The 26,739-nt window shown below is 39.8% G+C and overlaps 1 protein-coding gene across 1 annotated transcript; it reads left to right on the top strand.

Annotated features, from left to right (window-relative positions):
• Positions 1–18,936: 18,936 nt before the first annotated feature.
• SSTR2 (somatostatin receptor 2) lies at positions 18,937–26,453 on the top strand. The gene is made up of 2 exons (XM_044004010.1): positions 18,937–19,268; positions 23,932–26,453. The coding sequence occupies exon 2, from the start codon at positions 24,035–24,037 to the stop codon at positions 25,142–25,144; it is 1,110 nt and encodes a 369-aa protein (XP_043859945.1). The 5' UTR covers positions 18,937–19,268; positions 23,932–24,034; the 3' UTR covers positions 25,145–26,453.
• Positions 26,454–26,739: the final 286 nt, after the last annotated feature.

The raw sequence follows: 26,739 nt of genomic DNA, 5'->3' as shown, positions 1-26,739 counted from the left end.
ATTGTTTCTTTGATAAGTGATGAAAGAAGAAAAGGCATTATTTAATTGCTTTAACAATATCAAACAACCCAGTGCCTGGGTTATCTCCTCTCCAAGCCCTTTGTTTTTCTGACTCGGGTTTTTGTTACTTAGTTACTGACCTAGCTTTAGAGAGGAGAGAAGCAGCCCCACTTTCCCCAGGACAGACTGTTCAGTAGGTAGAGAGGGCAGTAAAAAGAATAGTTATTAGGTCAAAGAGGTGACAGGTGCATTAGGGCCACCAGTCAGTGAAAATGACTGTGGCCAAGTCAAATAGCTATTTCTAGGCATTCTAAAGAAAGCTCCATTATCTGGACTAATTGTGGATTTGTCCACCAAAACCTACATACTTTCCTAACTTATCTAGTGTCTGCTGTCAGGGTTAAACTGTTTCTGTTGCTGTATCTGTCAGAGGTGCTAGGTGTCATGGTGGGTAGAGCAGGGGGCTTGGACTCAAGAAGACCTGAGTTCAAATCCAGTTTCAGATATTTACCAGCTGTGTGACCCTGGGCAAGTCACTTAACAGCTGTCTTCCTCAGTTTCCTCAACTTCAAAAAACAGGATCACAGTAGTACCCACCTTACAAGGTTGATATAAGAACCAAATGAGATATCTGCAAGCACTTAGCACTATGTCTGGTATATGGCAGGCACTTAATAAATGCTTATTCCCTTCTCTCTTTCCCCTTCATATGCCAATTCCATCACTGCAGGTAAAATGTAGTATGGGGAGGTGGAATTAATCCCATAGTCTTTCTAGACTGGACCTGATTAATCTGACTCAACAAGGGGTAATGGCTGTAGTCAATGCATAAGGGGGCTGCAAATCCCAAACAAACAGTGTGCATCCCACAGAGTATTAAATTTAAACTAAAATGAATAAGGTTGACTATTTGGCAAAGCAACCCACCCCAAAGATCATCATCATCATCATCATCATCATCATCATCATCATCATCATCATCATCATATCTTAAGCACTTTAAATTTATAAAGCACTTTAATTTTTTTTCTTTTTAAAATCATTTATTTACTTTAACATTCTTTTCTTCTTACGTTTTGAATTCCAAATTCTTTCCCTCCTACCATTTCCCCATCCACTGAGAAGGCCACCAATATGATATCAATTATACATGTGAAATCATATAAAACATATGTACATATTAGACATATTACCAAACAAGCAAGAGAAATAAAAATAATTAGGTCTATTTTTGCTATTGCTTTGTCCAAGATCATGATTATTACCCCTTCCTTTCTTTTCGTTCAACTGAAGCATATTAGATTCTTCCTTAGCCCTTTGTTTCAACTTCTGTGTGTGTCTCTTGCAAATGACATATTATTGGATTCTGGGGTTTTTTTGTTTGTTTGTTTTGTTTTTTTGGCGGGGCAATGAGGGTTAAGTGACTTGCCCAGGGTCACACAACTAGTAAGTGTCAAGTGTCTCAACTCAGGTCCTCCTGAATCCAGGGCTGGTGCTTTATCCACTGCGCCACCTAGCTGCCCCCTGAATTCTGGTTTCTAATCCATTCTGGTGAGCTCATCCCGTTCCCATCCCCAGTTATGATTACTAGTTGTGTATTCCCCTCTTATTTTTTTTCTGTTTCTTCCTCACTCTCTTTGTGTCCTGTCCCTCCTCAAAAGTCTATTTTACTTCTAATATGAGAAAAATTTCCCCATTCTACCTCTCCCTTCCCTCCTTCCTGTACATCCCTCTTTTCCACCCCTTCATTTTTTTAAAAAAAAGTTAATTCCAACATAATCAACTCGCATCTAAGCCCTTTGTCTATGTAAATTCCTTCTAACTAATTGTGGTAAAGTTCTTAGGAGTTACATGTATCATCTTCCTAGATAGGAATGTAAACTGTTTAACTTTATTGAGTCCCTTATAGATTATTCTTTCCTATTTACCTTTGTATGCTTCTCTTGAGTCTTGTGTTTGTCAAGTTTTCTACTAAGCTCTGGTGTTTTCATCAGGAATACTTGAAAGTCTTCTATTTCATTAAATATCCATTCTTTCCTATACATATTTTTGCTGGGTAGGTTATTCTTGGTTGTAAATGTAGCTCTTTGCCTTCTGGAATATCATATCCCAAGTCCTATATTTCTTTAATATGAAAGCTACTAAATCTTGTGTGATCCTGACTATGGCTCCATGATATTTGAACTGTTTCTTTCTAGATGCTTGTAGTATTTTCTCCTTGACCTGAATGCTTTGGAACTTGGCTATAACCTGTATTTATCAGAATTCTTGAGTCTTTTAAGATTATATTTATATTGTTGTTATAAATTGTATAAATTGTTCTCCTGGTTCTGTTCTTTTTACTCTGCATAATTTCATACAGATCTGAAACCATTCCTTTTAGCTTCATTCTTTCAAAGTAAAATGGCCTTCAACTACATTATCATCATTTGTTCAGTCATTTTCCAATTAATGGGCACCTCCCTTAATTTCCAGGTTTTTTTCCTACTAAAAAAGAGACTATAATTCTTTTTGTATATACAACCTTTTCCTTTTTCCTTGATCTCTTTGAGGTATAGGCCTAGTAGAGATATCAATGGGTCAGATGACCTAATTATACCAATCTTGACATGATTTTTCAAAAAGAATTAGAAAACAGCAGTAAGTTACAGTTAAATGGAATGGTTAACAGATACTCCTTAGGCAAAGAAAGGACTTAACAGAATAAGTTTTATCATGTGATCAAAAGCTTCAAGAAATGTTATATCACAGAATATTTGGTCATCACATATTGTAGTTTTATGATAAATATTTGCAAAAAAAGCATCATGAAAATAATTGCAGTTTATACACTACTATCACTTGCTGAGAGGGAAGTGGTAGAGTCATCCTATGAAGAATTTTTTTTTTTGGTGGAGCAGTGAGGGTTAAGTGACTTGCCCAGGGTCACACAGCTAGTAAATGTCGAGTGTCTGAGGTTGGATTTGAACTCAGGTCCCTTTGAATCCAGGGCTCATGCTTTATCCACTGCACCACCTAGCTGCCCCCCATCCTATGAAGAATTGATAAGACCCTTCAAATGAAATTAATATTTACCATGATATTTGCTTACTGCAGTGCAAAGGTAGGAAAAGGTAAGGATGAGGAAAAATATACACATGGAAAAGTGTGATATCGGTTAAAAAAAATGAGAGAGGCCAAAGACTTATAGACTATACAGAAGTCCCATACTTCTACCAATGAACATTGAATGAACAATGAACATTGTTCAAAAAAAGATTCATATGTGCTAGACATGGCAAGTACTAATTAATATCACAAAGGAAAAAATTGATCACATGATAGGGAAAGATTTATCATGGATGTGGGAGTTACCCCTGTGATAGTTGTTTGTACATAGACCATCTACTTGTCAAAATTGGTAATAAATAAGAAGAAAATAATAATGAGAAAATGATATGATATACAATTAACCCTGAATTACTTACATAAACAACTGAAAATAAAAAATGAGAAATGAAAAACAAGTGATATCAATACCAACCATAACAATTTCATCCAGAATGTCAATGAATCACTACAATAAGGAAACCCATAAAAAAGAGATCATAAAGCACCTTAGTTAGCCAACATTTGAATTACTTGCCAAACAGAGAAGTGGCTGCCAAAGGCGATATTGGATTGTGATATAAACTCATCTGTTAAGTTTTACAAAGAAGGATGATTGATGGTGTGGAACAGTATTTTCTTATAAATCTGAAAGAAGCAGTGGAGGTGGGGGTTGGGGGGGAGAGGTAAAAGCAGTCTAAATAAAGCTCGTCAAAGTATCCAACTAAGCAAAGTCATTTCAAGGAATTTAAGGATTAAAATGGAAAGAGGACTAAAAACAAAAGAAAAATGTAAAAGATTTGCAAAAATTATTTCAACAAACTGTTTTCTCCATCAAGGATAGTAGAACATTAATTCTTGTGCCCTAACATCTCTGTTCCGTAGGTCTGTACAGAGGAAATAGAGATGGTACTAAAGAGAACCAAGACAGGACGAAGCAACCAAATTGGAATGAGTATAAACAGAGATTTGTGCTGGAGGCAAAACAAATATAAGGACATCAATGGATCAATTTAGAAGGTATCTAAAGGAGGAGAAAATACCAAAGGTTTGGAAAAAATCTTGGATCTTATGGATCCCAAAAATGTGACCAAGAAAACATCAATATCTACCAACCTATAAGTCTACTTTCTGATCTATACAAAATACTTATGAATGTCATGATATTCAACAATTGACCACATCTTTACTTCTAAGATCCCATTGTGCTTAGTGTTTATTATCACAAAAATATCACTCAATTCGGTAGAACAAACCAACTAACAAGACTCTCTAACAATAAAGTGTCTCATTCATATATCTAGATTATTCAAGATTCCTTGAAGGATATAACAACAGGAATGACCCCATTCAATGACCCTCTGATAATAAAGATCAGGTGAGGCATAAAACAGGGAGATATGTACTCATCAAAAGTATTCAGTATTGTAATGGAGATGCAACGCAGAGTACAGGAGGGATTTCCTGTTGATGGTGTGGTCCTCCAGATGCTCTTGTTTGCATATGTCACTGTGCTGATTACATGAATTTTACAAACATTACAGAGCCTCCTAGAAGAGATTTTTAACCACTTATAGGACTTTGGTCTGTCTATCCACACAGGAAAAACCAAATGGATGAAGAGTATCTATTGCTTGGATTTCAACATGAATCTCAATAGACATTCTATGGAGTATATAAACACATATACATATATATATATATACATATATATATATATACACATATATACATAGACATAGATACACACATATATGTATACACACACTAATACAACAAGGATCATTAACCCCATTTTACAGATGAGGAGAGATGTTGAGTGATTACATTTATCTCTGGGATAGAAAATATAGATAGGCAATGAACTGGGCCCAGAATAGAAAAGGAATGGAAGAGCAGGCTAGTTTATTTTTTAGGAAATGTTTTGAGTTCTTTTACCTACCCCAAGAGTCCCATAACAGCAAAGGCCAATCTTTTCAATATAAACATTTTATGACAGTGAAACATGGAACACTGCTGCTTCTGAAGACCTAAAGATGAATATCACACCGAAGGCAATGGAAAGGTGCATGGAGAGTGTAGGCAGGCTATAACATAACCAATGAAGAACTCAAAAGAATAACAGGAGCAAAGAATGTCATCAAAGAATTATATAAGAGAGAAAAAAAATGGATTGGTCACATGGTGAGAGTGAGGGATGACAAATGGACAGAAGGGGTAGTTCCAATGGTACCTTCTATAAGAATTGGAGTGACTCCCCCTGCTGGAGAGATACTGTAGGAAAGCTCTACCATGAGGAGAAGGTGTCTGAGGACAAGCCATGTGGCTTGGAAGGTCAGTTCCTTGGCGTCAGTAATTGATGTTTGCTTGTGGATACTGTCAATCAAAGCTACCAGCCAATTAGCTTGGAGCTGTGTGTGTGTGGGAACAGGCTGTTTCCATTTTCAAGAGAGGCTTCTGGGATGAAGAAGGGGTAAGGGTCTCTGTCTCTTTCCCCAGGGACCTCGTACGGAGTAGAGCTGAGACACTAGCTCCCTTAGATAGATAGATGAAGGTACCTTGGCCTCTTTCTCTCTCCTCATCAAATTCTTATGTTCCTTAATAAATGCTTAAAAGTCTAAACTCTTGCTAAAGCTTCTAATTTATTGACAAACATTCATTAGATTTTTAGACAGTCTAGCTAGAATTACAGACAGCAACTATTCACTTCTTAGTATCAGGAGAAAGTGAGGAAGGTCTCCAGTGTGTTGGATGGAACCCCTGTCAAGAACTTTTGGTACATGGACAAGGATTGCACATGATAGGTAAGTATGGATGGGTTACAGTAAGAATCATTGGAGGGAATTCTGTAATCAATGAGATCAGAGATCCATGGGAATATTTTTTTAGTATCTCAGTTGACCACTTGACAACAGTCCTATGTGAAATTGATACTGCAAGTATCATTAGTCCCATTTTACAGATGAGAAGGGCAACTAGGTGGTGCAGTAGATAGTGTACTGGGTTTAGAATCAGTAACACTCATCTTCATGAGTTCAAATCTGGCTGCAGATACTTACTGTCTGTATGATACTGGGCAAGTCACTTAACCCTGTTTACCTCAGTTTCCTCATCTATAAAATGAGCTGGAGAAGGAAATGGCAAATCACTCTAGTATCTTTGCCAAGAAAAAAAAATTAAAAGAGGTCACAAAGGGGCAGCTAGGTGGCACAGTGGATAAAGCACTGGTCCTGGATTCAGAAGGACCTGAGTTCAAATCTGACCTCAGACACTTGACACTTACTAGCTGTGTGACCCTGGGCAAGTTACTTAACCCTCATTGACCTGCCAAAAAAAAAAAAGTCAACAAAGAGTTGGAAAAGACTGAACAACAACAACACCTAAGGCTAGAGAGTTTGAATGATTTGACCCTAATCACACAGCTGTAAAAACCAGAGGCAGCATTTGAACCCAGTTCTTCCTAGTCCTAAGACCACTCCACTATACTAGGCTGCCTTTCTGATACTGAGGGGTAGTATTCTCTCAAGGAGTACTCTTCTGAAGTACAGTTGAAATAAGATTATCTGTGATCTACTCCACTCTATTGTAAAATTCGGTAATATTGCTTTAGAAGTCAAAGGCTGACGTAAACTTATTTGTCCTATGATTAGAGGATAATTTCAAAACTCAATCAGGAAGGCTGGGAGTATCTCCTAGGATCTCTGTAAGAAGAGGATATGGTGACGCAAAAAGTGACTGTAAAGAAAGCTATGATCTATATAATTATATTAGAAGGTATTTAGGGCAATTGTCTTGAACCACATGGTGGCATTATTTAATGTCCCCTGGGATGGGGACATAAGATGGAGTAGAAGGGAACCTGACAGGACAGGGGCAAAACATTGGAGAGCTATCAGGGACTTAAGAAGGAAAATGAAGTTCCACTGTGCTGCAGAAGAATTAGACTTATTTTTCCCAACCCCAGAAATCAAAATTAGGAATAATGAGCAAAGGTTGCAGAGGCAGATTTTTGGTTTGATATAAAGGGAAAATTCTTGGGCAGCAGATCTATCCAGAAGTGAAATGTGCTGCCCTAGAAGGTAGTGAACTCCCCACTACTAGAAGTATTCAATAAAGCATTTTTATACTAATTTTTTTCATAATAAACATTTTTATTTAAAGTTTTGAGTTCTAAATTCTATCCCTACTTCCTTCCCTCCCCTCCCCGCTTCTTGAGTCAGTAAGCAATCAGATATAGGTTATACATGTGCCATTATGTAAAACATTACCATATCAGTCATTTTGTATAAGAAAACTTGAATAAAAGAAAAAAATGCAAGTGAAAAATAGCATGTTTCAGTCTGTGTTCCATCCATATCAGTTCTTTCTTTGGAGGTGGATAGTATGCTTCATCATTAGTCTTTTGGAATTGTCTTGGATCATCATATTGTTGAGTCATTCACAGTTCTTCATCAAAGAATACTGCTGTCACTGTGCACAAAGTTCTCCTGGTTCTGCTCACTCCACCATACATCAGTTCATATAAGTCTTTCCAGGGGCAGCTAGGTGGCACAGTGGATAGAGCACTGGCCCCAGAGTCAGGAGGACCTATGTTCAAATCCGGCTCAGACATGTGACACTAGCTGTGTGACACTGGGCAAATCATTTAACCCCAATTACCTAACCAAAAGAAAAAAAAGTCTTTCCAGGCCTTTCATCATTCATCCTGATGGTCATTTCTTATAGCACAAGAACATTTCGTTACAATCACATACCACAGCTTGTTCAGCCATTCTCTGATGGCATTGATTGGCATTCCTTTGATTTCCAGAGGGAATTATTTTTTAAAATTCTTAAATAATATTTTACTTTTTCCCAATTACATGTAGAGACAATTTTTAACATTCTAAAAAAAATTGAGTTCTAAATTTTCTCTCTCCCTCTGTCACCTCCCCCCTTCCTGAGATGGTGAGCAATTTGATAGAGGTTATGCATATACAATCATGCAAAACATATTTCCATATTAGTCATGTTGTGAAAGAATACATAGACCCAAAGGGAAAAAAGAAAAAGATAATTGAAAAGTAATATGCTTCGATCTGCATTCAAACTCCATCAATTCTTTCTCTGGAGGTGGATAGCATTATTCATCATAAGGTTATTCTGAAATCAGCCTGTTCATCATTTCTTATAACACAACAATATTCCATTACGATCATATACCACAACTTGTTCAGACATTCTCCAATTAATGGGCATCCCTAGAGGGGATTTTTTTTTTCAGATAAGAGTTTGACTAGATGACCTCCAATGTCCCTTGCAGTTCTGCAATTCTGCAAATGAACTGACCTCTAATGTCCTAACAGAAGGATGGGGTCTCCATGAAGGAGTACCAGAGAGTAAGAATTTGTCAAGGTTTATTCACTACTGTCAAGGGGGAGAGGATGGGCTCCCATTAGATAATCGGTTTTCTAGACAAAAAACATCCCAATAGTGGAAAAACACAATTCATTAATCTACCTGAGCTTGATGGAAATTTCCCTTAAAAACATCCAACTACCTTTCCTCTGATTCCATATTCACCGCACAACCTTCCATTTCTTCTGTAATTTTGTCTCCTAAGTGAACTTACCCCCTGGGAGAAAATGCCCTTTTTAGATAACGGATCTCAATTGTACCAAGTATAATCCCTGTTACAATGAATGAATGGATGAAAAGGCATTTATTTTGTGCCTACTATGTGCCAGGCACTGTGCTAGGATCCCAGGATACAAATTCAAAAGGGAAATAATCCCTGCCTTCAAAGACTTATATTTCAATAAAGGGGAGAGAACACATACAGGGGATTGTTGGCCAAGGAAGGTTTTTTTGCTCTTGGGAATAACAGGAATGGTGAGTATAGTCACTGAGCAATTCATTGCCACACCCTTTCTGGTAGCAATGGTAATATTGATTTGATTACTGGTTCTAGAGCAAGATGTGAAAAGCAAGGGAGAGAGATGCAGGGAAGGGGAATGAAAAGTAGATACAAGTGCCAGTTAAGAGTCACAGGCTGGACACATGTGAAGCCTGCTTGATCTGGGGGCCAGCGACATATAGCAGGTTAAGTTTGTTTATGCTCACTTACTCCTCAGTCATGACAATTTAGGCCCAGGGTAAAATTGCAAAGATAAGTGAATTAATTCTCTCCAGGCATAGGCTATGGAAGTCTGATCAGAAGGATGCTGTTCCAGGTGGAAAGAGGGATATCACAGCAGGGTAGATGACAACATAGAAAATGCATAATTTGGCATTCTTTCCCATCAATCAGCCTTTTGTACTTTTAACCAGAATGTTTTATCACTCTGTGTTGAGTGACAAAATCAAATACAAGAAGTAGTGGTCTGAGTGACAGCGTCTTTTCACTAATCATCTTTTAACTAAAACAGAAACCAAAAAAAAGGAAGAACAAGCAGGGACTGGGAGGATTTCTATATATTTGTTTAGTGGAGAAGAATAGCGCGCGCACGCGTGTGTGTGTGTGTGTGTGTGTGTGTGTGTGTGTATGTGTGTGTATGTGTGTGTGTGTGTGTGTGTGAATGAAGCACCTTTTTGTAGAAAATTAGAGAATTTTTTTTTTTGGTGAGGCAATTGGGGTTAAGTGACTTGCTCAAGGTCACACAGCTAGTAAGTGTCAAGTGCCTGAGGTCAGATTTGAATTCAGCTCTTCCTGACTCCAGGGCTGGTGCTCTATCCACTGTGCCACCTAGCTGCCCCAGAAATTAGAGAATCTTAAGAGTTGAATGGGAAATCCTCCCATCCTTTTCAGGAGTCCTTGCTACAATTTCTTAAATGGATGGTTATCCAACCCTTTCTTTTTTTTTCTTTTTTTCCACATTAGTCATGTTGTAAGAGAAGAATCAAAATAAAAGAGAAAAATGCCAGAAAGAGTAAACAAAAACAATAACAAAAAAGCAACAACAAAAGTGAAAATAGTATGCTTCAATCTGTATTCAGACTCCATAGTTCTTTTTCTGAATGTGGAAAGCATTTTCCACTATAAATCTTTTGGCATTGCCTTGGATCATTGTATTGCTGAGAAAAGTTAAGTATATCACAGTTGATCATCACACAGTGTTGTTGATACCACATACAATGTTCTCTTGGTTCTGTTCATTTTACTCAGCATCAGTTCATGTAAGTCTTTCCAGGCCTACTCTTTCTTGAACACCTGAAGTGATAGACAATCCTTACCTATTTGAACCACGAACAGACTGTTCTAACTGATTGTCCCACATCTTAAACAGGTCTGTTTCTGTGTAACTTCAACCCACTAGTCCTAGTGTAACAGGGATTTGAAAAGTGATTGACATCCTGGGATTTGTAGTTCATGGGAACAAGCATTCCCCTTTAGTCCCTGAGATCAATTTGGGATTATTGAGATCTTTGCATGGGAAGGTGGACTCAAGACCCACCTGAAAATTCTTAAAGGAATAAATGCAGTCTATGAGAATATGTGTAAGGGGTAGGGACTTAAAAGGCTGAGAAGCAGTATAAGGAGACAGCATCCTCAACTCTGCTCAGACTTAATAAACTGAGCTGGGAAAAACACTAACACAGGGACAGCAGGTGAAAGGAGAGACTGAAAGGAGAAAATGAAAGGAGGCTTGAGCTCTGTTTGAGAAAGTAGGGATTGGCACTGAACAAGGGGAGTCATCTTGGAGGAGAAGATGCAAGCTGAAGCACTAGTTGTAGCTACCTATTCAAGAAGTGAGGGAGGAGGTAGAGTGAAAATGGCAGAATAAAGTCAGAGACTTGCCTGAACTCTCTCAAATTCCTCTCCAAATAACTTTAAAGTATCACCTCAAAATAAATTCAGTAGCAGCAAAAATAATGAAAGGATGGGATATAAAAATTTCCCAGCCCAAAAAACTTAGAAGGTCTACAGGTAAAGTCTTTCTCACTGGGGTGAGAGTGGAGCACAGTTCAGCACAGGATGTACCCCAGCAAATCACCAGCAAGCTTTGCGGATGACTGTGACAGCTTCTGGAACTCTCAGCCCACAGACAGTAAGGGGGTTGAACAATTAGTCAGAAGGAGATTATAGGGGACCCTTTGCTGGTACTGGGTGCAAGGACTTTGTTGCATTGCTCATATGAGGATCTGGGTTACAGTGCCAGGGCAAGGAGGAGCATTAGCACATTAGAATTTATGCACAACAGGAAGTGTGGACCCTGTTCACAGTTCCAAGGCAATAAAAAGTGTTTGTGGTCAATCACAGACCACAGCACAGGCTAAGAGAACAGTGACCACACCTTTCCTTAGATCATAATACCTTGGAAAAACTGACAACCTACAGAACTCCAGAAGTAGCTATGAAAACAGCATTATAAAAAAGCCCAAAGCTTCAAACAGTGCTCCCTACACCCTAGGAGCAGAGCCTAACTTTAAGTGAAAAGTCAAGAAATAAGCTGGAAAATGAACAAAAAAGGAAGAACATGACCATAGAAAGTTTTCATGGTGACAGGGAAGATCAAAACACAAACTCAGAAGATAATAAAGTTAAGACAACAACATCCAAAGTCTCAAAGACAAAAATGTAAATTGTTCTACAGCCCAAAAATAATTCCTGGAAGAATTAAAAAGGGATTTTAAAAACCAAAGGGGAAAAGGAAAAATTGGGGGGAAATGAGTGAGGCAAGAAAATCATGAAAAAAGAGTCAACAGTTTGGTAAAGGAAGCACAAAAAATACAGAATAAACGAAATGGGCAAAGAGGCCAAAATTCACTAAAGAAAATAACTTAATAAGTGGAATTGGCCAAATAGAAAAGGAGGTACAAAAGCTTATTGAAAATAATTCCTTAAAAATTAGATGTGAGCATGTGAAAGCTAATGACTCCATGAGACATTAAAAAACAAAACAAAATCAAAAGAATGAAAAAATAGAAGGAAATATGAAATATCTCATTGGAAAAAAACAATAGAACTGGACAATAGATTTAATTTTTTTTTGTGGGGCAATGGGGGTTAAGTGACTTGCCTGGGGTCACACAGCTAGTAAGTGTCAAGTGTCTGAGGTCGGATTTGAGCCCAGGTCCTCCTGAATCCAAGGCCGGTGCTTTATCTACTGCACCACCCAGCTGCCCCTGGATTATGGATTTAAGAGAGAGAATTTAAGAATTATTGGACTACCTTAAAGCCATGATCAAAAAAAGAGCTTAGACAGCATCTTTCAAGAAATTATCAAAGAGGGGGCAGCTGGGTGGTACAGTGGTTAAAGCACTGGCCTTGGATTCAGGAGTACCTGAGTTCAAATCCGGCCTCAGACACTTGACACTTGCTAGCTGTGTGACCCTGGGCAAGTCACTTAACCCTCATTGCCCTGGAAAGAAAGAAAGAAAGAAAGAAAGAAAGAAAGAAAGAAAGAAAGAAAGAAAGAAAGAAAGAAAGAAAGAAAGAGAGAGAGAGAGAAAGAAAGAAAGAAAGGAAGGAAGGAAGGAAGGAAGGAAGGAAGGAAGGAAGGAAGGAAGGAAGGAAGGAAGAAAGAAAGAAAGAAAGAAAGAAAGAAAGAAAGAAAGAAAGAAAGAAAGAAAGAAAGAAAGAAATTATCAAAGAAAACTTCCCTGATATCCTAGAACTTTAGGGTAAAATAGAAATTGAAAGAGTCCACTGATCACTTCCTCAAAGAGATCCCCAAAATTCTCAGGATGTTCTGGAGGGCAAAGGAGCTAGGATTACAACTAATAAGCACCTACCCAGCAAAACTGACTATAATCCTTCAGGAGAAAAAAATGAATCTTTAATGAAACAGAGGACTTTTAAGTATTCCTGATGAAAAGACCAGAGCTGAGTAGAAAACTTGACATTTAAATATAAGCCTTGAGAGAAGTATAAAAAGGCAAACAGGAAAGAGAAAAAATAAGGGATTCAGTAGGGTTAAACTGTTTACATTCCTACATGGGAAGATGATACTTGTAACTTTTTTTTTTTTTTGGTGAGGCATTTGGGGTTAAGTGACTTGCCTAGAGTCACTCAGCTAGTAAGTGTTAAGTGTCTGAGGTCAGATTTGAACTCAGGACCTCCTGACTCCAGGGCTGGGGCTCTATCCACTGCGCCACCTAGCTGCCCCCTTACTTGTAACTTTTGAGAGCTTTATAATTATTAGGGCAGTTAGAAACAATGTACATAGACAGAGTTAACAGGTGTGAGTTAACTATGATGGGATAATAGCTTAAAAAATTAATTAAATTGAGGGGTGAGAAATAGGGATGCACTGAGAGAAGGAAGAAGGGAAAGGTGGAATGGAGTAAATTCTCGCACATAAAAGAGTCACAAAAGAGCTTTTATAATGGAGAGGAAGATGGGGTGTGGTAGCAGACAATGCTTGAACCTTACTCTCATTAGCTCAAAGAGGGAATAACACCCAGAGTTGGGTGTAGAAATCTATCTTATCCCACAGGGAAGTAGGAGGAGAAGGGGATAAGAGAAAGGGAGGAGCAGCAATACCAAATTCCAAATTCCAAAGAGATCTTAAAAAATGGAAAAGGACCCACAAATACAAAAATTGATCACTCCTTTTTTGTGGTGGCAAAGAATTGGAAATTAAGGGGATGTCCATCAATTAGTGAATGGCTGAACAAGTTGTGGTATATGAATGTGATGGAATACTGTTGTGCTATAAGAAATGATGAGCAGGTGGATTTCAGAAAAACCTGGAAAGACTTACATGAACTGCTGCTGAGTGAAGTAAGAAGAACCAGGAGAACATTGTATACAGTAACAGCAACATTGTGTGATGATCAATTGTGATAGATAGAAGTGGTGGTCAGAAGCAAAACAATTTTAAGAAAGAAAGGGATGAATGAAAGGAGAGAGAAAGAAGGATAAACAGTGGGAAATAGGATGGAGGGAAATTCACAGTAATCATAACTGTGAAAAAAATTTTATAAGCAACTTTCTCTGATAAATGCCTCATTTCTCAAATATATCGAGAACTAAGTCAAATTTATAAGAATACAAGTCAGTCCCCAATTGATAATGGTCAAAGGATATGAACAAGCAATTTTTTTTGGATGGGGCAATTAGGGTTAAGTGACTTGCCCAGGGTCACACAGCTAGTAAGTATCAAGAATCTGAGGCTGGATTTGAACTCATGTCCTCCTGAATCCAGGGCTGGTGCTTTATCCACTGTGCCACCTAGCTGCCCCACAAACAAATTTTAAAAGAAGAAATCAAAGCTATCTATAGTCATATGAAAAATGCTCTAAATCACTATTGATTAGAGAAATGCAAACTAAAACAACTCTGAGGGACTGCCTCCCACCTATCAGATTGCCTACTGTGACAGAAAAGGAAAATGACAATGTTGGAGGGAGTGTGGGAAAGTTGACACACTAAAGCCCTATTGGTGGAGTCGTGAACTGATCCAACCATTCTGAAAAGAAATTTGAAACTCTGATTAAAAGGCTATAAAACTGTGCATACCTGTTGACCCAGCAGTACCACCACTAGGTCTATATCCTGAAGATATTTTTAAAAAGGAAAAGGACCTATATGTACAAAAATATTTATAGCAGTTCTTTTTGTGGTGGGAAACAATTGGAAACTAAGGAGATGCTCATCAATTGGGGAATGGATGAACAAGTTGTGGTATAAAATTGTGATGGAATCCTATTGTGCTATAAAAAATGATAATCAGGATACTTTCAAATAGACATATTAACCATGCAAAGTGAAGTGAGCAGAACCAGGAGAACAATATACATAGGAACAACAGTATTGTATGACTGTCAACTATGAATGACTTAGTTATTCTCAGCAATACAATGATCCAAGACAATTCCAAAGGATGTATGATGAAAAATGCTATCCACTTTCCAGAGAAATAACTGATAGAATCTTCTCTCTCTCTCTCTTTTGTGGGGCAATGAGGGTTAAGTGACTTGCCCAAGGTCACACAGCTATTAAGTGTCAAGTGTCTGAGGCTGGATTTGAACTCAAGTCCTCCTGAATCCAGGGCTGGTGCTCTATCCACTGTGCCACCTAGCTGCCCTTCTCTTTTTTTATAGAATCTTGATGCAGATTGAAGCATACTTTATTTTTAACTTTATTTTTCTTGTTAGTTTTTTTTGGAGGGGGTCTACATTTTCTTTCAACAACATGACTAATATGGAAATATGTTTTGCATGACAGTATAACCTATATGAAGTTTCTTGCCTTCTCAATGAAGGGTGGGGGAAGGAAGAAGGCTGGGAGAGAATTTGGAACTCAAAATTTTAAAAAATGTATCTTAAAAGTCATTTTTGAGCACTGGCTCTGGAGTCAGGAGTACCTGAGTTCAAATCCGGCCTCAGACACTTAACACTTACTAGCTGTGTGACCCTGGGCAAGTCACTTAACCCCAATTGCCTCACTAAAACAAAAACAAAAACAAAAACAAGTCATTTTTACATGTAACTGGAAAAGAATAAAATATTTTTTAAAAACACCCCCCCCAAAGGAAACTGATGGATTTAAAACAAAAGCAAAACCAAAAAAAAACCAAACATAAAAACCTACTTTCTCCCTTTGGTAATAACTTCACCTCTCTATGCCTGTTCAGTAACCTATGCTATAACTTACTCAGCTCACTTCTTTTACCTAAACATTTCCTAGTTCCTAAATTTTTTGGGGGGGGGGACTTAAATGCAAAGAGACCACATACTAAGTAGAAATAAAGAAAAATTAAAATTAGGGTAGAAAGTACTCTGTCTGAAATGTTAGGAATTTTCTTAACTAGGGACTCTGGGCTATCACAATTTTCTTCTGATATAAACTCCAATAAATAAAGAAAGGGGCCATCTGGACCACTGGGCCATTATATTGCCCCTAGGCTAAAAAGTAAGCTAATTATTCTAACTGGGTATTCCTGATTAAATTGCCAGAGAGAAAGGGGACAGGAGGAGACTCTGGCCATCTATTCCCTCCAAAGTCACCCTGATTCCCACAAGTACTATGCTAGTTTTTCCCTCTAGAACTATATAAAACAAGTCTAATCCATCTCTACTCATTATTCCAGTTTTGGAGAGAACCATTCACCCAACCCTTCATAAAGAGGCACATTTTTTTTGCTAATAGGCCTGGAAATAACATCAGTTGTACTCATTTGTTCCTTCAGTGTCACAGCAAGAGGTAGCAGTTAAGCTGGTAGAATATGAGTAAGCTAACTCTTGGTAGAACCAGAGTAGTGTAGTACACAGACAACTGGATTTGAGTCAAAGGACCAATGTTGAAATTCCAGTTCTGCCATTTATTACCTATATGACCTTGGTGAAGTCACTTAACTTCTTCCTTAGTTTCATCATGATTGAAGCTATTTGAAAAATAATTCTGAAGCTACAGATAGGGAAAGGGACTCAAAAGGACAGTGGAAGACTCCTGAATCCCATTTGCTCCCACTCATGCTAGAAACCAATCTGAGTAGTTATTATGGCAGTAGTCTCTCTAATCTAGGGGTTCTTAAAGTCCATGAACTTTAAAAAATATTTTAGTAACTTTATTTCGATATAATTGGTTTCCTTTGTAATCCTATCTATTTATTTTATTCATTTAGAAGCTTTATTCTGAGAAGGCATCCATAGGCTTCACCAGATTGTCCAAGGGATCCATGACAAAAAAGCCTGATAACCTTAGTACTGGTTACAACTGTATGCTATGATAGGTGCAGTCATCCTCCTCAGCTCAGCTGTGCTCACAACTTGAAAAATCAGAGGACAGAGTGGAAAGAGCTACGGAATCAAAAGATTAGTGTTCAAACCTCAGCTCTGCCAGTTATTAACTGAATGACTTTAGACTGAGTACTCCACCTCTAGGTCTTAGTTTCTTCATCTGTAAAATAGAATCTCTAAAAAATAATCTCTATTCCCTCTCACACTGGTATTCCAAGGATCAGATGAGACTACCTATTCAAAAAACATTATAACAAGAATTGAACAAGATGACTTCTAAGTCCCCTCCCAGCTCTGACATTCTATGACAATGGTATTATGAACATATCCCACCTCAAGAGCAAAAACTATGGTTTTTGTACTTTGCCCAGTCTCCAACATCCAGCACAGAGCTGTCTAAAAGCTTCTCAGTGAACATTTATTACAGATTCTGCTTGAAAAGTTGGAACATTTTCTGTTGCCAGCTCTCTTCCTCAAACTGATTACCTGATTGACTAAGTTATTTGCTCTGACTAGGAAGACAGAATTAATTGGCACTCTATTAGGTGTTGGTTTGACAGTTCTCAAAACTCTGGGATATCTATTCAAGCTTCATAATGATAACACGAAGTCTGCCCTTTTCCCTTCCCGTGCATCAGTCTGATATATGTAACTTCACTTCTCTGGCTGATAGTTCTTTTTTATTGAGTTGTTTTCCGATTGTTTCTGACTTTTTGTGACCCCAAATTGGGGTTTTATAGGTAAAGACACTGAAGTGGGTAACCATTTTCTTCTCCAGTTTATTTTACAGATAAGGAACTGAGGCAAACAGGGTTAAGTGACTTGCCCAGGGTCACTCAGCTAGTAAGTGTCTGAGGCTAGATTTGAACTCAGGAAAATGAGTCTTCCCTATTTCAAGCCCAGTGTTCAATCCGCGGTGCCACTTAGCTTGCCTGCAACTATAATGATAGTTCCTTATCCCTTTAGGTCTCATTCAACCTACAATGAAAGTAATGTAATACGGAAGACCTAGGTTCAAATCCAGTCTGACACTTGATAGCTGCTTGACATGGGTTGAGTCAGTTAACCTCCCTAATCCTCATTTTCCTTACTTATAAAATGGAGCCCCAAATACCTGTGGTTCTTACTTTATAGGATTGTTGTGAGGATCAAATGAGATAATGTATTTAAGGGGGCAGCTAGGTGGCATAGTCACTGGCCCTGGATTCAGGAGAACCTGAGTTCAGATCCGGCCTCAGACACTTGACACTTACTAGCTGTGTGACCCTGGGCAAGTCACTTAACCCCCATTACCCCCACAAAAAAAAAAAAGACTGATAATGTATTTAAAACGCTTTGCAAACTTTAAAGCCCTATGTAAATGTTAGTTATTGCTACTCTAAGGGGGAGAGATTCCCTATGTATTTACCTAATAAACTTTGGGGACATTAACCTGGTTAAATTAGGTGCTTAAAGAACTCTTAACTTTTAGTTTTCTCCTGGACTCTTCGCCAAGAAACGAAGGGGATTCAGAGAAAATATTCGGAAGATCAAGAACTTAAGAGTTTGTGACAAAAAAAAAAAAGGAAGCAACTTTCATAAGTCGTCCAAGAAAAGCTTTCTTTTTGCTACAGTGAGTGGAAAAACAGTGATTTCGTAGAGGTGTGTGATATGAATAAAGGAAAGACACAAGAGTTGAATCATCTATGGAAGGCATATTTGAGCTCACTTGCAGTGCTTACATTTGGCAATTCGGGAAAATGGAAGTAACCCTAATTCGGTGTACTAAACCCAGGGCAGCTCACAGCCAAATAATCCAACATTTTTTGGCTGATGAGGCCAAGCCTCCAGAAATCTGTTTCTCCTAACCCCAATCAGTCAGAAATGTGTTGATTCGGACCTCCCCCCGCCCAACTAAGTAGGTTACTTTCAAGTCTTGGAGAACTCTAAAACGGTGCACTGGCAAACTGCTATTAGGGATCGGAAATATATTAACTCTTCACCTTCCAGCAGGCAGGTCCTCCCTTTCGGTCACTGTCCAGCTGTTCGGGGACTTCCCAAGCAGCTTTTAGGTTGGTTTCTCTGCCTCTCTGGCCTTTCGCTGCAGGTTTTCCCAAAGGACTAGGAGAGGTGGGCGGAGCGCAGGCTGGTGTGACGCAGCTGTTAGAGGAGAGGGAGGGGAAATGTGGGGAGGGGGTGGTTGAATCGAGCTTGGAGACAGAAAGCGATGGAGAGACAGGCGCACAGACACAAGCGCGCGCACACAGACAGAGAGCACAAGCTAACGGGTTCCGCTCTACACAGTCTGTTTGCAGGGCTGCAGAACGCAGCTGTCTGAGCTCCCTGCACCCAGTGACCCGCTGGTCCGAGGTGCTAGGTAGAGCAGGTAGGCTAGGGCCCTCCGGAACCAAGAGAGGGTAGCGAAGAGAAGGAATTCTCGGCTCCAGTCTACTCCAGAGACCCCTACCAGAAGGAAGCCTGGACCAGAGGAGCGGAGCAAGAAGACTAATTGCACCAGCGGAGCTGGGCAAACGAAGGTGAAAGCACAGCAAAGTGTGTGCGCGCGTGAGTGTGTGTGCTGAATCTGTAGTTGTGGTGTGAGGGCTTTAAAGTGTTTGGATGTGTTGCTTTACATACCTTTGTATCTGTGTGTGTGTGTGTGTGTGTGCGCGCGCGCGCGCAGGATCTGTGGTTGTGTAAGAGTGTCTCAGTGTGTTGCTTTACATATGTTTGTGTCTCTCTGTGTGCAAGATCTGTGGTTGGGTGAGAACGTTGTATCTGGGTGTGTTGCTTTACATACGTTTGTATCTCTATGTGTGTCCATTTGTGTGTTCGATCTGTGGTGGTTTGAACGCGCTTGTGTATGTGTGTGTGTGTGTGTGTGTGTGGGTCTGGGTGTGGGTGTTGTGTGTCACTGTGTCTTTATTGGGGGCTTCTGTGAAAATGAAGGGATGCGAGGCGTGTATGTGTATGGTCATGGGTCCTAGTGTTAGAAGTGGGTTGTGAGTCCGTGTGTGCTGTAGTTGAGTGTGAGGTGCCCAAGTATGAGTCCGACTGCCTCAGTATGTCGAGAGTATTTCCATCATAGAAGATCTCCTCCCCCAACACATAGCCCCCATGACCTCCTCCAGATAAGTATTCCGGTGGGATATGCTACAGGTGAAAACTTCTCCCGGAGCTTCCTCTGGGCTCGGAGTAGCTTAGGCACAGGAGAGTCAGGGAGGGTAACCTGAGCTTCAGCCCCTACTCGAACACACACACACACACACATACACACACACACACACACACACACACACACAAAGTCGAAATGAGAGGCTTGGCTTCCTAAGTCTCTTCCAGTTAGAGATACTATGATCCCTGCCATCCCTGCCTGGTTTGGAGATGCTGGAAACTGGGAAGAACGGAGGTTGGGAGGAGAGAAGCGGACAACCCAGCAGAAGTCAAAATGAGGATTCTTATTGTTTCCCTCTCCCCTGTCCTTATCTTATTCCCCCCCCCGCCCCTCCCCCCCCCCCGTAGCTTTTGACATAATCGCACAACCCCTCGTCAGCTACCTCCTTGGCTGATCTTACCTTGGTCCACCTCCCCCCCCCCACCCCCCGCCCCGCTTCCTAGGGAGCTTGGGGATACACATAAGGTAAATTCCTCCTTAATTTTTTCTCCTCCTCACCCCCGCCCAGGAAAGTCGCTGGGGTTAAACGGTTGCGAAGCAACCCAAGGGTTAAGAGAAGGAAGAAAGGAAGAGGTTTTTGTCTACTAATTGGAGGAGGGGGAAACTGCTTTTCTGTGTTGGACTCTTCCCAGCCACTCCTTCTTCTAGTCAGTACTGGTCCTGCATTTCCTAGATTTTCTAGTGTCTTCAAGAGAAAGCAACTCTGAAGGCTCCTTAGCTGTTAATCTCCATTTCCCCTTCCCCACCCCTCATGCAGTCTCTCTTGCTTCTAGGAAAAGAAGTGGTTTACTTTGATCCTGGATGGGAGGTGAAGGTGGGAATGATCAGAACACAATACCCTTAGAGGGGGCCAACAGCCACCCATTCTAATGCCTAAAAAACCTTATACAATTTTTAAAAAATCTTCCATATATTTAATTTCAATTCAACTTTTTAGAGAATTGATTCAGCCACTTACCTTGTGCCCAGGTCCATGCTGGATATTGTGGGAGATAGAAAAGTAAAAGTCATTGAACCTGTTTATAAGGATCTTGAACCCTTCTTGAAAAAGAATAATGTAGCGCAATGCAAGTTCCTTCCATGAGGGACTCAGGAATTGGATTTTCCATCTCCCTGCTCCCTCATATTAGAAAGGGCTCTAACCCCTCTCTGACCACACTGCAGCCTTTCTCCGATGTAGAGGCTCTGGTTTTTAGTTCATTCCAGAAAGGAATGACTAAGGATTTCATACAATTCATTCCCAAGCTGAGAGAAGAGTATACACTCAGATCTTCCCATTGCTCTTTGTCCATCACCCGGACCACTGCCCCAGTTTTCTAATTAAGACATTAAAATGGAATCATTTATGTACATACTCTGAAAAATAAGCTGGAGCCCAGTAGAGCATATTGGTTGTTTAAGCACATTAAAGGATGTGTAAAATCAGAGTTAGAAATTGCAAGAAGGGAAAAAATATCAAAGAAGCAATAACCCAGGGAAGTAATCAGTGAAATAAAAAAAGCCATTTCCTTCCAGTTTTCCCCCTGAAAACCACTTCTTCATCCTCTTCTGACTTTGATCCAACTTTTAAAAAATTTAAGAATCTCAAAAGCACTTTGCAGAAAGCCACACTGAAAACGCAAACTCATCTATGACAATGCAGTGGCAGCACATGCACAGAGAGGTTAAGCAACATTCCTGATATCACACAGTATATTGGTGGCAAAGGGGGAAAGAGAACTCAAGTCCACTGTTTCTAGATTTTGTTTGTGTGCTTTTGATGTCTTCCCCTACCTAAGCTTTCCTAGTTTTTCATGTATCATTTACTTATGACTCAAACTGCCCACCCAGCTGAAATTTCACTTATCTCCTTAGATCTGTACTGTTATCATTGTATTCTAGGCATGAAAACAACCCACACAGAAAGCTATTTAGTCCCAATCAGAGTCTGTGGTCAGGTCCCTAATTTGTCAGCCCACTCAGTTCTGCTCTTTGACAGATACTACCTCTCACAAGTTGTTGTTCAGTCTGTTTATCAGTAGTGTCCAAATCTTTGTTGACCCCATTTAGGATTTCCTTGGCAAAGGTACTGGTGGAGTGGTTTGCCATTTCCTTCTCCAGCTTATTTTACAGATGGGGAAACTGAGGCAAACAGGGTTAAATGACTTGCCCAGGGTCACACATCTAGTGAGTGTCTGAGCCCAGATTTGAACTCAGGAAGGTGAATCTTCCTGACTTCAGGCCAAAGACTCTATCAACTGCCCCACTTCCCACAAGACACAGTTTTCTATTGCTCTTTTTCATTGAAGAGGGACTCAATCTATTATATTACTCTGTGGACTATGACTTGACAGGCACAATTCAAACCCAGGTCTCAGGTTTCCAGATCATATCACACTGTCTCTTCAGCATGAAGGCTAGGATTTATGGCTTCTAATTGCTAGTTCATTTCCAACTCAACACACTAGAAGAGGGAGCAACTAGGTGGTGCAGTGGATAGAGTACTCAGGCCTGGAATCAGAAAGACCTGAGTTTAAATACAGCCTCAGCCACTTATTAGCTGTGTGACCCTGGGCAAGTTACTTAACCCTGTTTGCCTCAGTTTCCTTATCTGTAAAATGAGATGGAAAAGGAAATGACAAACCACTCCAGTATCTTTGCCAAGGAAATCCCAAATGGGGTCACAAAGAGTCAGACAGGACTGAAAACAACTGAACAACAACACACTAGAAGAAGTTAAGTATTGTAGCAGAAAGAATGCTGGATTTGGAGTCAGAAGGCCTGGGTCCATCTCCTACTTCTGCCACTTATTGCCAATGAGACCTTGGGCAAGTCACTTGGTATCTCTAGGCTTCAGTTTCCCTTATTTATACAACAGAGTTGTGGATGAGATCACTTCTGAGGTTCCTGCTAGTGCTAAATTTATGATCCTATAGAGAAATAAAGACAATGAGGAAAAAAAACCACCGATTTTTAAAAAATGTGAACAAAGCTAAAACATTCATGAGAATTACATAAGTAGATTCACACCCTAAGCCCATCTAGAGAAATGCAAGCAAACCACAATAATAAATTATTGTTCAATAACCATTATTTAATAGGATCTCCCAAGCAGTCATTCAGGTCAGTCTGCTTTTTCCTCACTGAAAGAAGGCTGAGACTATGTGTCCTCTCCCCTTCAGGGCAAGGAGTTGACATTTTGTCCAAATTTTGTCAACTTTTATGGTATGGGCCCAGTTGGTTCAGTCAGGTATTTTTTTTTTTTTGGTCATGTTCAATTTTACACGAATCTACCTGGGGTTTTCTTGACAAAGATACTGGAGTGGTTTTGCCAATTCCTTCTCCAAATCATTTTATAGATGAGGAAACTGAGACAAACAGGGTTAAGTGACTTGCCCAGGATCACATAGCTATTAAGTGTCTGAGGTCAGATCTGAATTAAGGAAAATGGATCTTCCTGATGCCAGGCCCAGTGTTCTATCCATTGCACCACTTAGCTGCCTGTGGACTTATTAACCTCACATAAATAAAAGCACTTTTGCATAATCAAAGCATTCTTCCATAACTGTATTACTGGTGACCCATGAAATGGATAAAGTATAGGTGGCTCAGCAAAATCCCAGTTTCACTATCAACTCAAAATCAATTACTGCCATTGGTGGCTCAGGAGTATTATCTTTATATTCGTTATAATTTTTCCTATTGAACTATTTTCCATAAATACTTAGAATAGTGGTACAACCACATGGCATGAACCACATTTATATGGCCCCTACCACGTACCAGGCACTGTGTTAAGTACTTTACAAATTTATCTCATTTGATGCTCACAACAACCCAGAGGGGAAAGGTGCCATTATATCCCCATTTTGTAAATGAAGACACTGAGGCAAACAGAAATTAATTGATTTATTTGAGACCACCCAGCTATAAGTGTCTGAGACTGGATTTAACAAGTCTTCTTGACTCCAGGGCCAGCAGTCTATCCACTACACCAGAACTAAATAGCCATTGATTGACAGGTCAGTTTTCCTTTTCCTTTCCAGATGCCACGAATTGTCTTTTGCCTCCAGGATCCCCTGAGGTGAAAACGGGTTCACTTCAAGTTCTTTGAACTGGTTAGGGGTAACCCATTGCTACAAAGCAGCCATGGATATGGAGTTTGATCTACCCAATGGGAGTCAAACATGGTCACCCCCTTTATTTGACCCCAATGGGTCAATGGCATCTGCAAACAACTCAAACAAAACAGAACCATACTATGACCAGACTAGCAATGCTGTTCTCACCTTCATCTACTTTTTGGTCTGTATCATTGGGTTGTGTGGTAACACACTGGTCATTTATGTCATCCTCCGTTATGCCAAGATGAAGACCATCACCAATATCTACATCCTTAACCTGGCCATTGCTGATGAGCTCTTCATGCTGGGTCTGCCCTTCCTGGCCATGCAAGTTGCCTTAGTCCACTGGCCCTTTGGCAAAGCCATCTGCAGGGTGGTCATGACTGTGGATGGCATCAACCAGTTCACCAGCATCTTCTGCTTGACTGTGATGAGCATTGATCGCTACCTGGCTGTGGTCCACCCCATTAAGTCAGCCAAGTGGAGGAGACCCCAGACAGCCAAGATGATTAATGTGGCTGTATGGGGACTCTCCCTGCTGGTTATCTTGCCGATCATGATATATGCTGGTCTCAGGAACAATCAAGGAGGGAGAAGCAGCTGCACCATCAACTGGCCAGGTGAATCTGGAGCTTGGTACACAGGGTTCATCATCTACGCCTTCATCTTGGGGTTCCTAGTGCCCCTCACAATCATTTGCCTTTGCTACCTGTTTATCATTATCAAGGTCAAGTCCTCTGGAATCCGAGTAGGTTCTTCCAAGAGGAAAAAGTCAGAGAAGAAGGTTACCCGCATGGTATCAATTGTAGTGGCTGTCTTTATCTTCTGCTGGCTCCCTTTCTACATATTTAATGTTTCTTCAGTCTCGGTTGCCATCATGCCCACCCCAGCTCTCAAAGGCATGTTTGACTTTGTGGTGGTACTTACCTATGCCAACAGCTGTGCCAACCCCATTCTATATGCTTTCTTGTCTGACAACTTTAAGAAGAGCTTCCAGAATGTCCTCTGTCTGGTCAAGGCGAGTGGCACAGATGATGGGGAGAGGAGTGACAGCAAACAAGACAAGTCCCGACTGAATGAGACCACAGAGACCCAGAGAACTCTGCTCAACGGAGATCTCCAGACCAGCATCTGAACCATCTCTAAGAATCTTCTTCTTTGCTTCTACCCATTTGCTATATTCTTTTCCTCCTATCTACTATAGCCTTGTCCTGGAGAAAGAAGATAGTTGTTCTGAGGGAGTCCTAATGAGAGAACAGTATTTGAACCTGCTTGTCTGAGTACATGATAATACATACATTGAATTGGTTACCTCCCCCACTTAAAGTGAACAATTAGGATTCAGGAAGGCTGTTCAAAGCCTGGATGGAAAGAAAAGGATTTTACTTGGGTATGATTTCCAGGAATGCCAAGACTCATCAAGAATAGAGATCTGTATCTGTGTATTTGTCTTTCAAATATGTTATGTGATCATGTGTTATTATATGAGTATTTGCAGCCTACAAATTTATATTCATATTTGTAGCTATTCCCTATATAGTTATCGCCTAAATTCTTTGTGTTTGTGTATACATGCTTCCCATAAACAAGCGTATGTCGTATAGATGGATATCAAATGCAGAAATATACACAGACATGTAACACATTACTGAGTTCAGGCAAATAATTCTAAGCCTGAGGAATGGAAAAGCAAAATTTTGAAGAATCAGAAGATATGTTCACATGTTCTAGCTGACATACTACAAGGATTATTTATTTATTCAAGTGAGTTGAAGCAGTAACGGTTGTTGATTACTGTATTTATCAAGATACACCCATCTTTGCTACAGTACTGTATTTCTCCATCTTAAGTTGCTTTAATTTAGGGAACTGGGAGAGAGGGTGGGGTGGGGGGTAGACATTATCAAGAAAATTTTTAAATGGATCATGATTCTTATGGAGATTACATTTATTGTCCCTACAATGGAAATTAATAAAAAATGAAGTAAAGAAAAATATACATTAGAAACAATGAAATTGTCACAACAGCCAGAGATGGTAGTTAAATTGATAGATACATAAATAGAGCATTTATTAAGTGCTATGTGCCAATCAGTGTGCGAAGCCAAGGAATTAAAAATATAAACAAGCAATACAGACCCTATCCTCAAAGATCTTACATTCTAATGGGGGAAAACAACACATAACAGGGGTGCTGGAAAGGGTGGGGGTCAGAGAAGGGTTATGGACACAGTGGCACGGTTTGGAACTGGTGGCTAAGAAAGGAGGATCCTGACTGGTTCCAGGCAACATACAGTGGACCGTCACTTATCAAAGTCCTGGGTGGTTACAGGGACTCATTCTGAGGTTCCTGTGGGCATGATAGCCAGAGTATAGTCAATATCGTTTGGAGCTAGTGTCTGGGAAGTGATTATCTTTCTCTTTCTTTCTTTCTTTCTTTCTTTCTTTCTTTCTTTCTTTCTTTCTTTCTTTCTTTCTTTCTTTCTTTCTTTCTTTCTTTCTTTCTTTCTTTCTTTCTTTCTTTCTTTCTTTCTTTCTTTCTTTCTTTCTTGGTGAGGCAATTGGGGTTAAGTGACTTGCCCAGGGCCACACAGCTAGTAAGTGTTAAGTGTCTGAGGTCAGATTTGAACTCAGGTCCTCCTGACTCCAGGGCCAGTGCTCTATCCATTGTGCCACCTAGCTGCCCTGTGATTTGATTTCTTAATGAAAAGAAATGGAAATGGGATTAAG

Source organism: Dromiciops gliroides, chromosome 4 (assembly GCF_019393635.1).
Source record: "Dromiciops gliroides isolate mDroGli1 chromosome 4, mDroGli1.pri, whole genome shotgun sequence".
Classification (NCBI taxonomy): Eukaryota; Metazoa; Chordata; class Mammalia; order Microbiotheria; family Microbiotheriidae; genus Dromiciops; species Dromiciops gliroides.
This window is presented reverse-complemented; position numbering and strand designations above follow the sequence as displayed.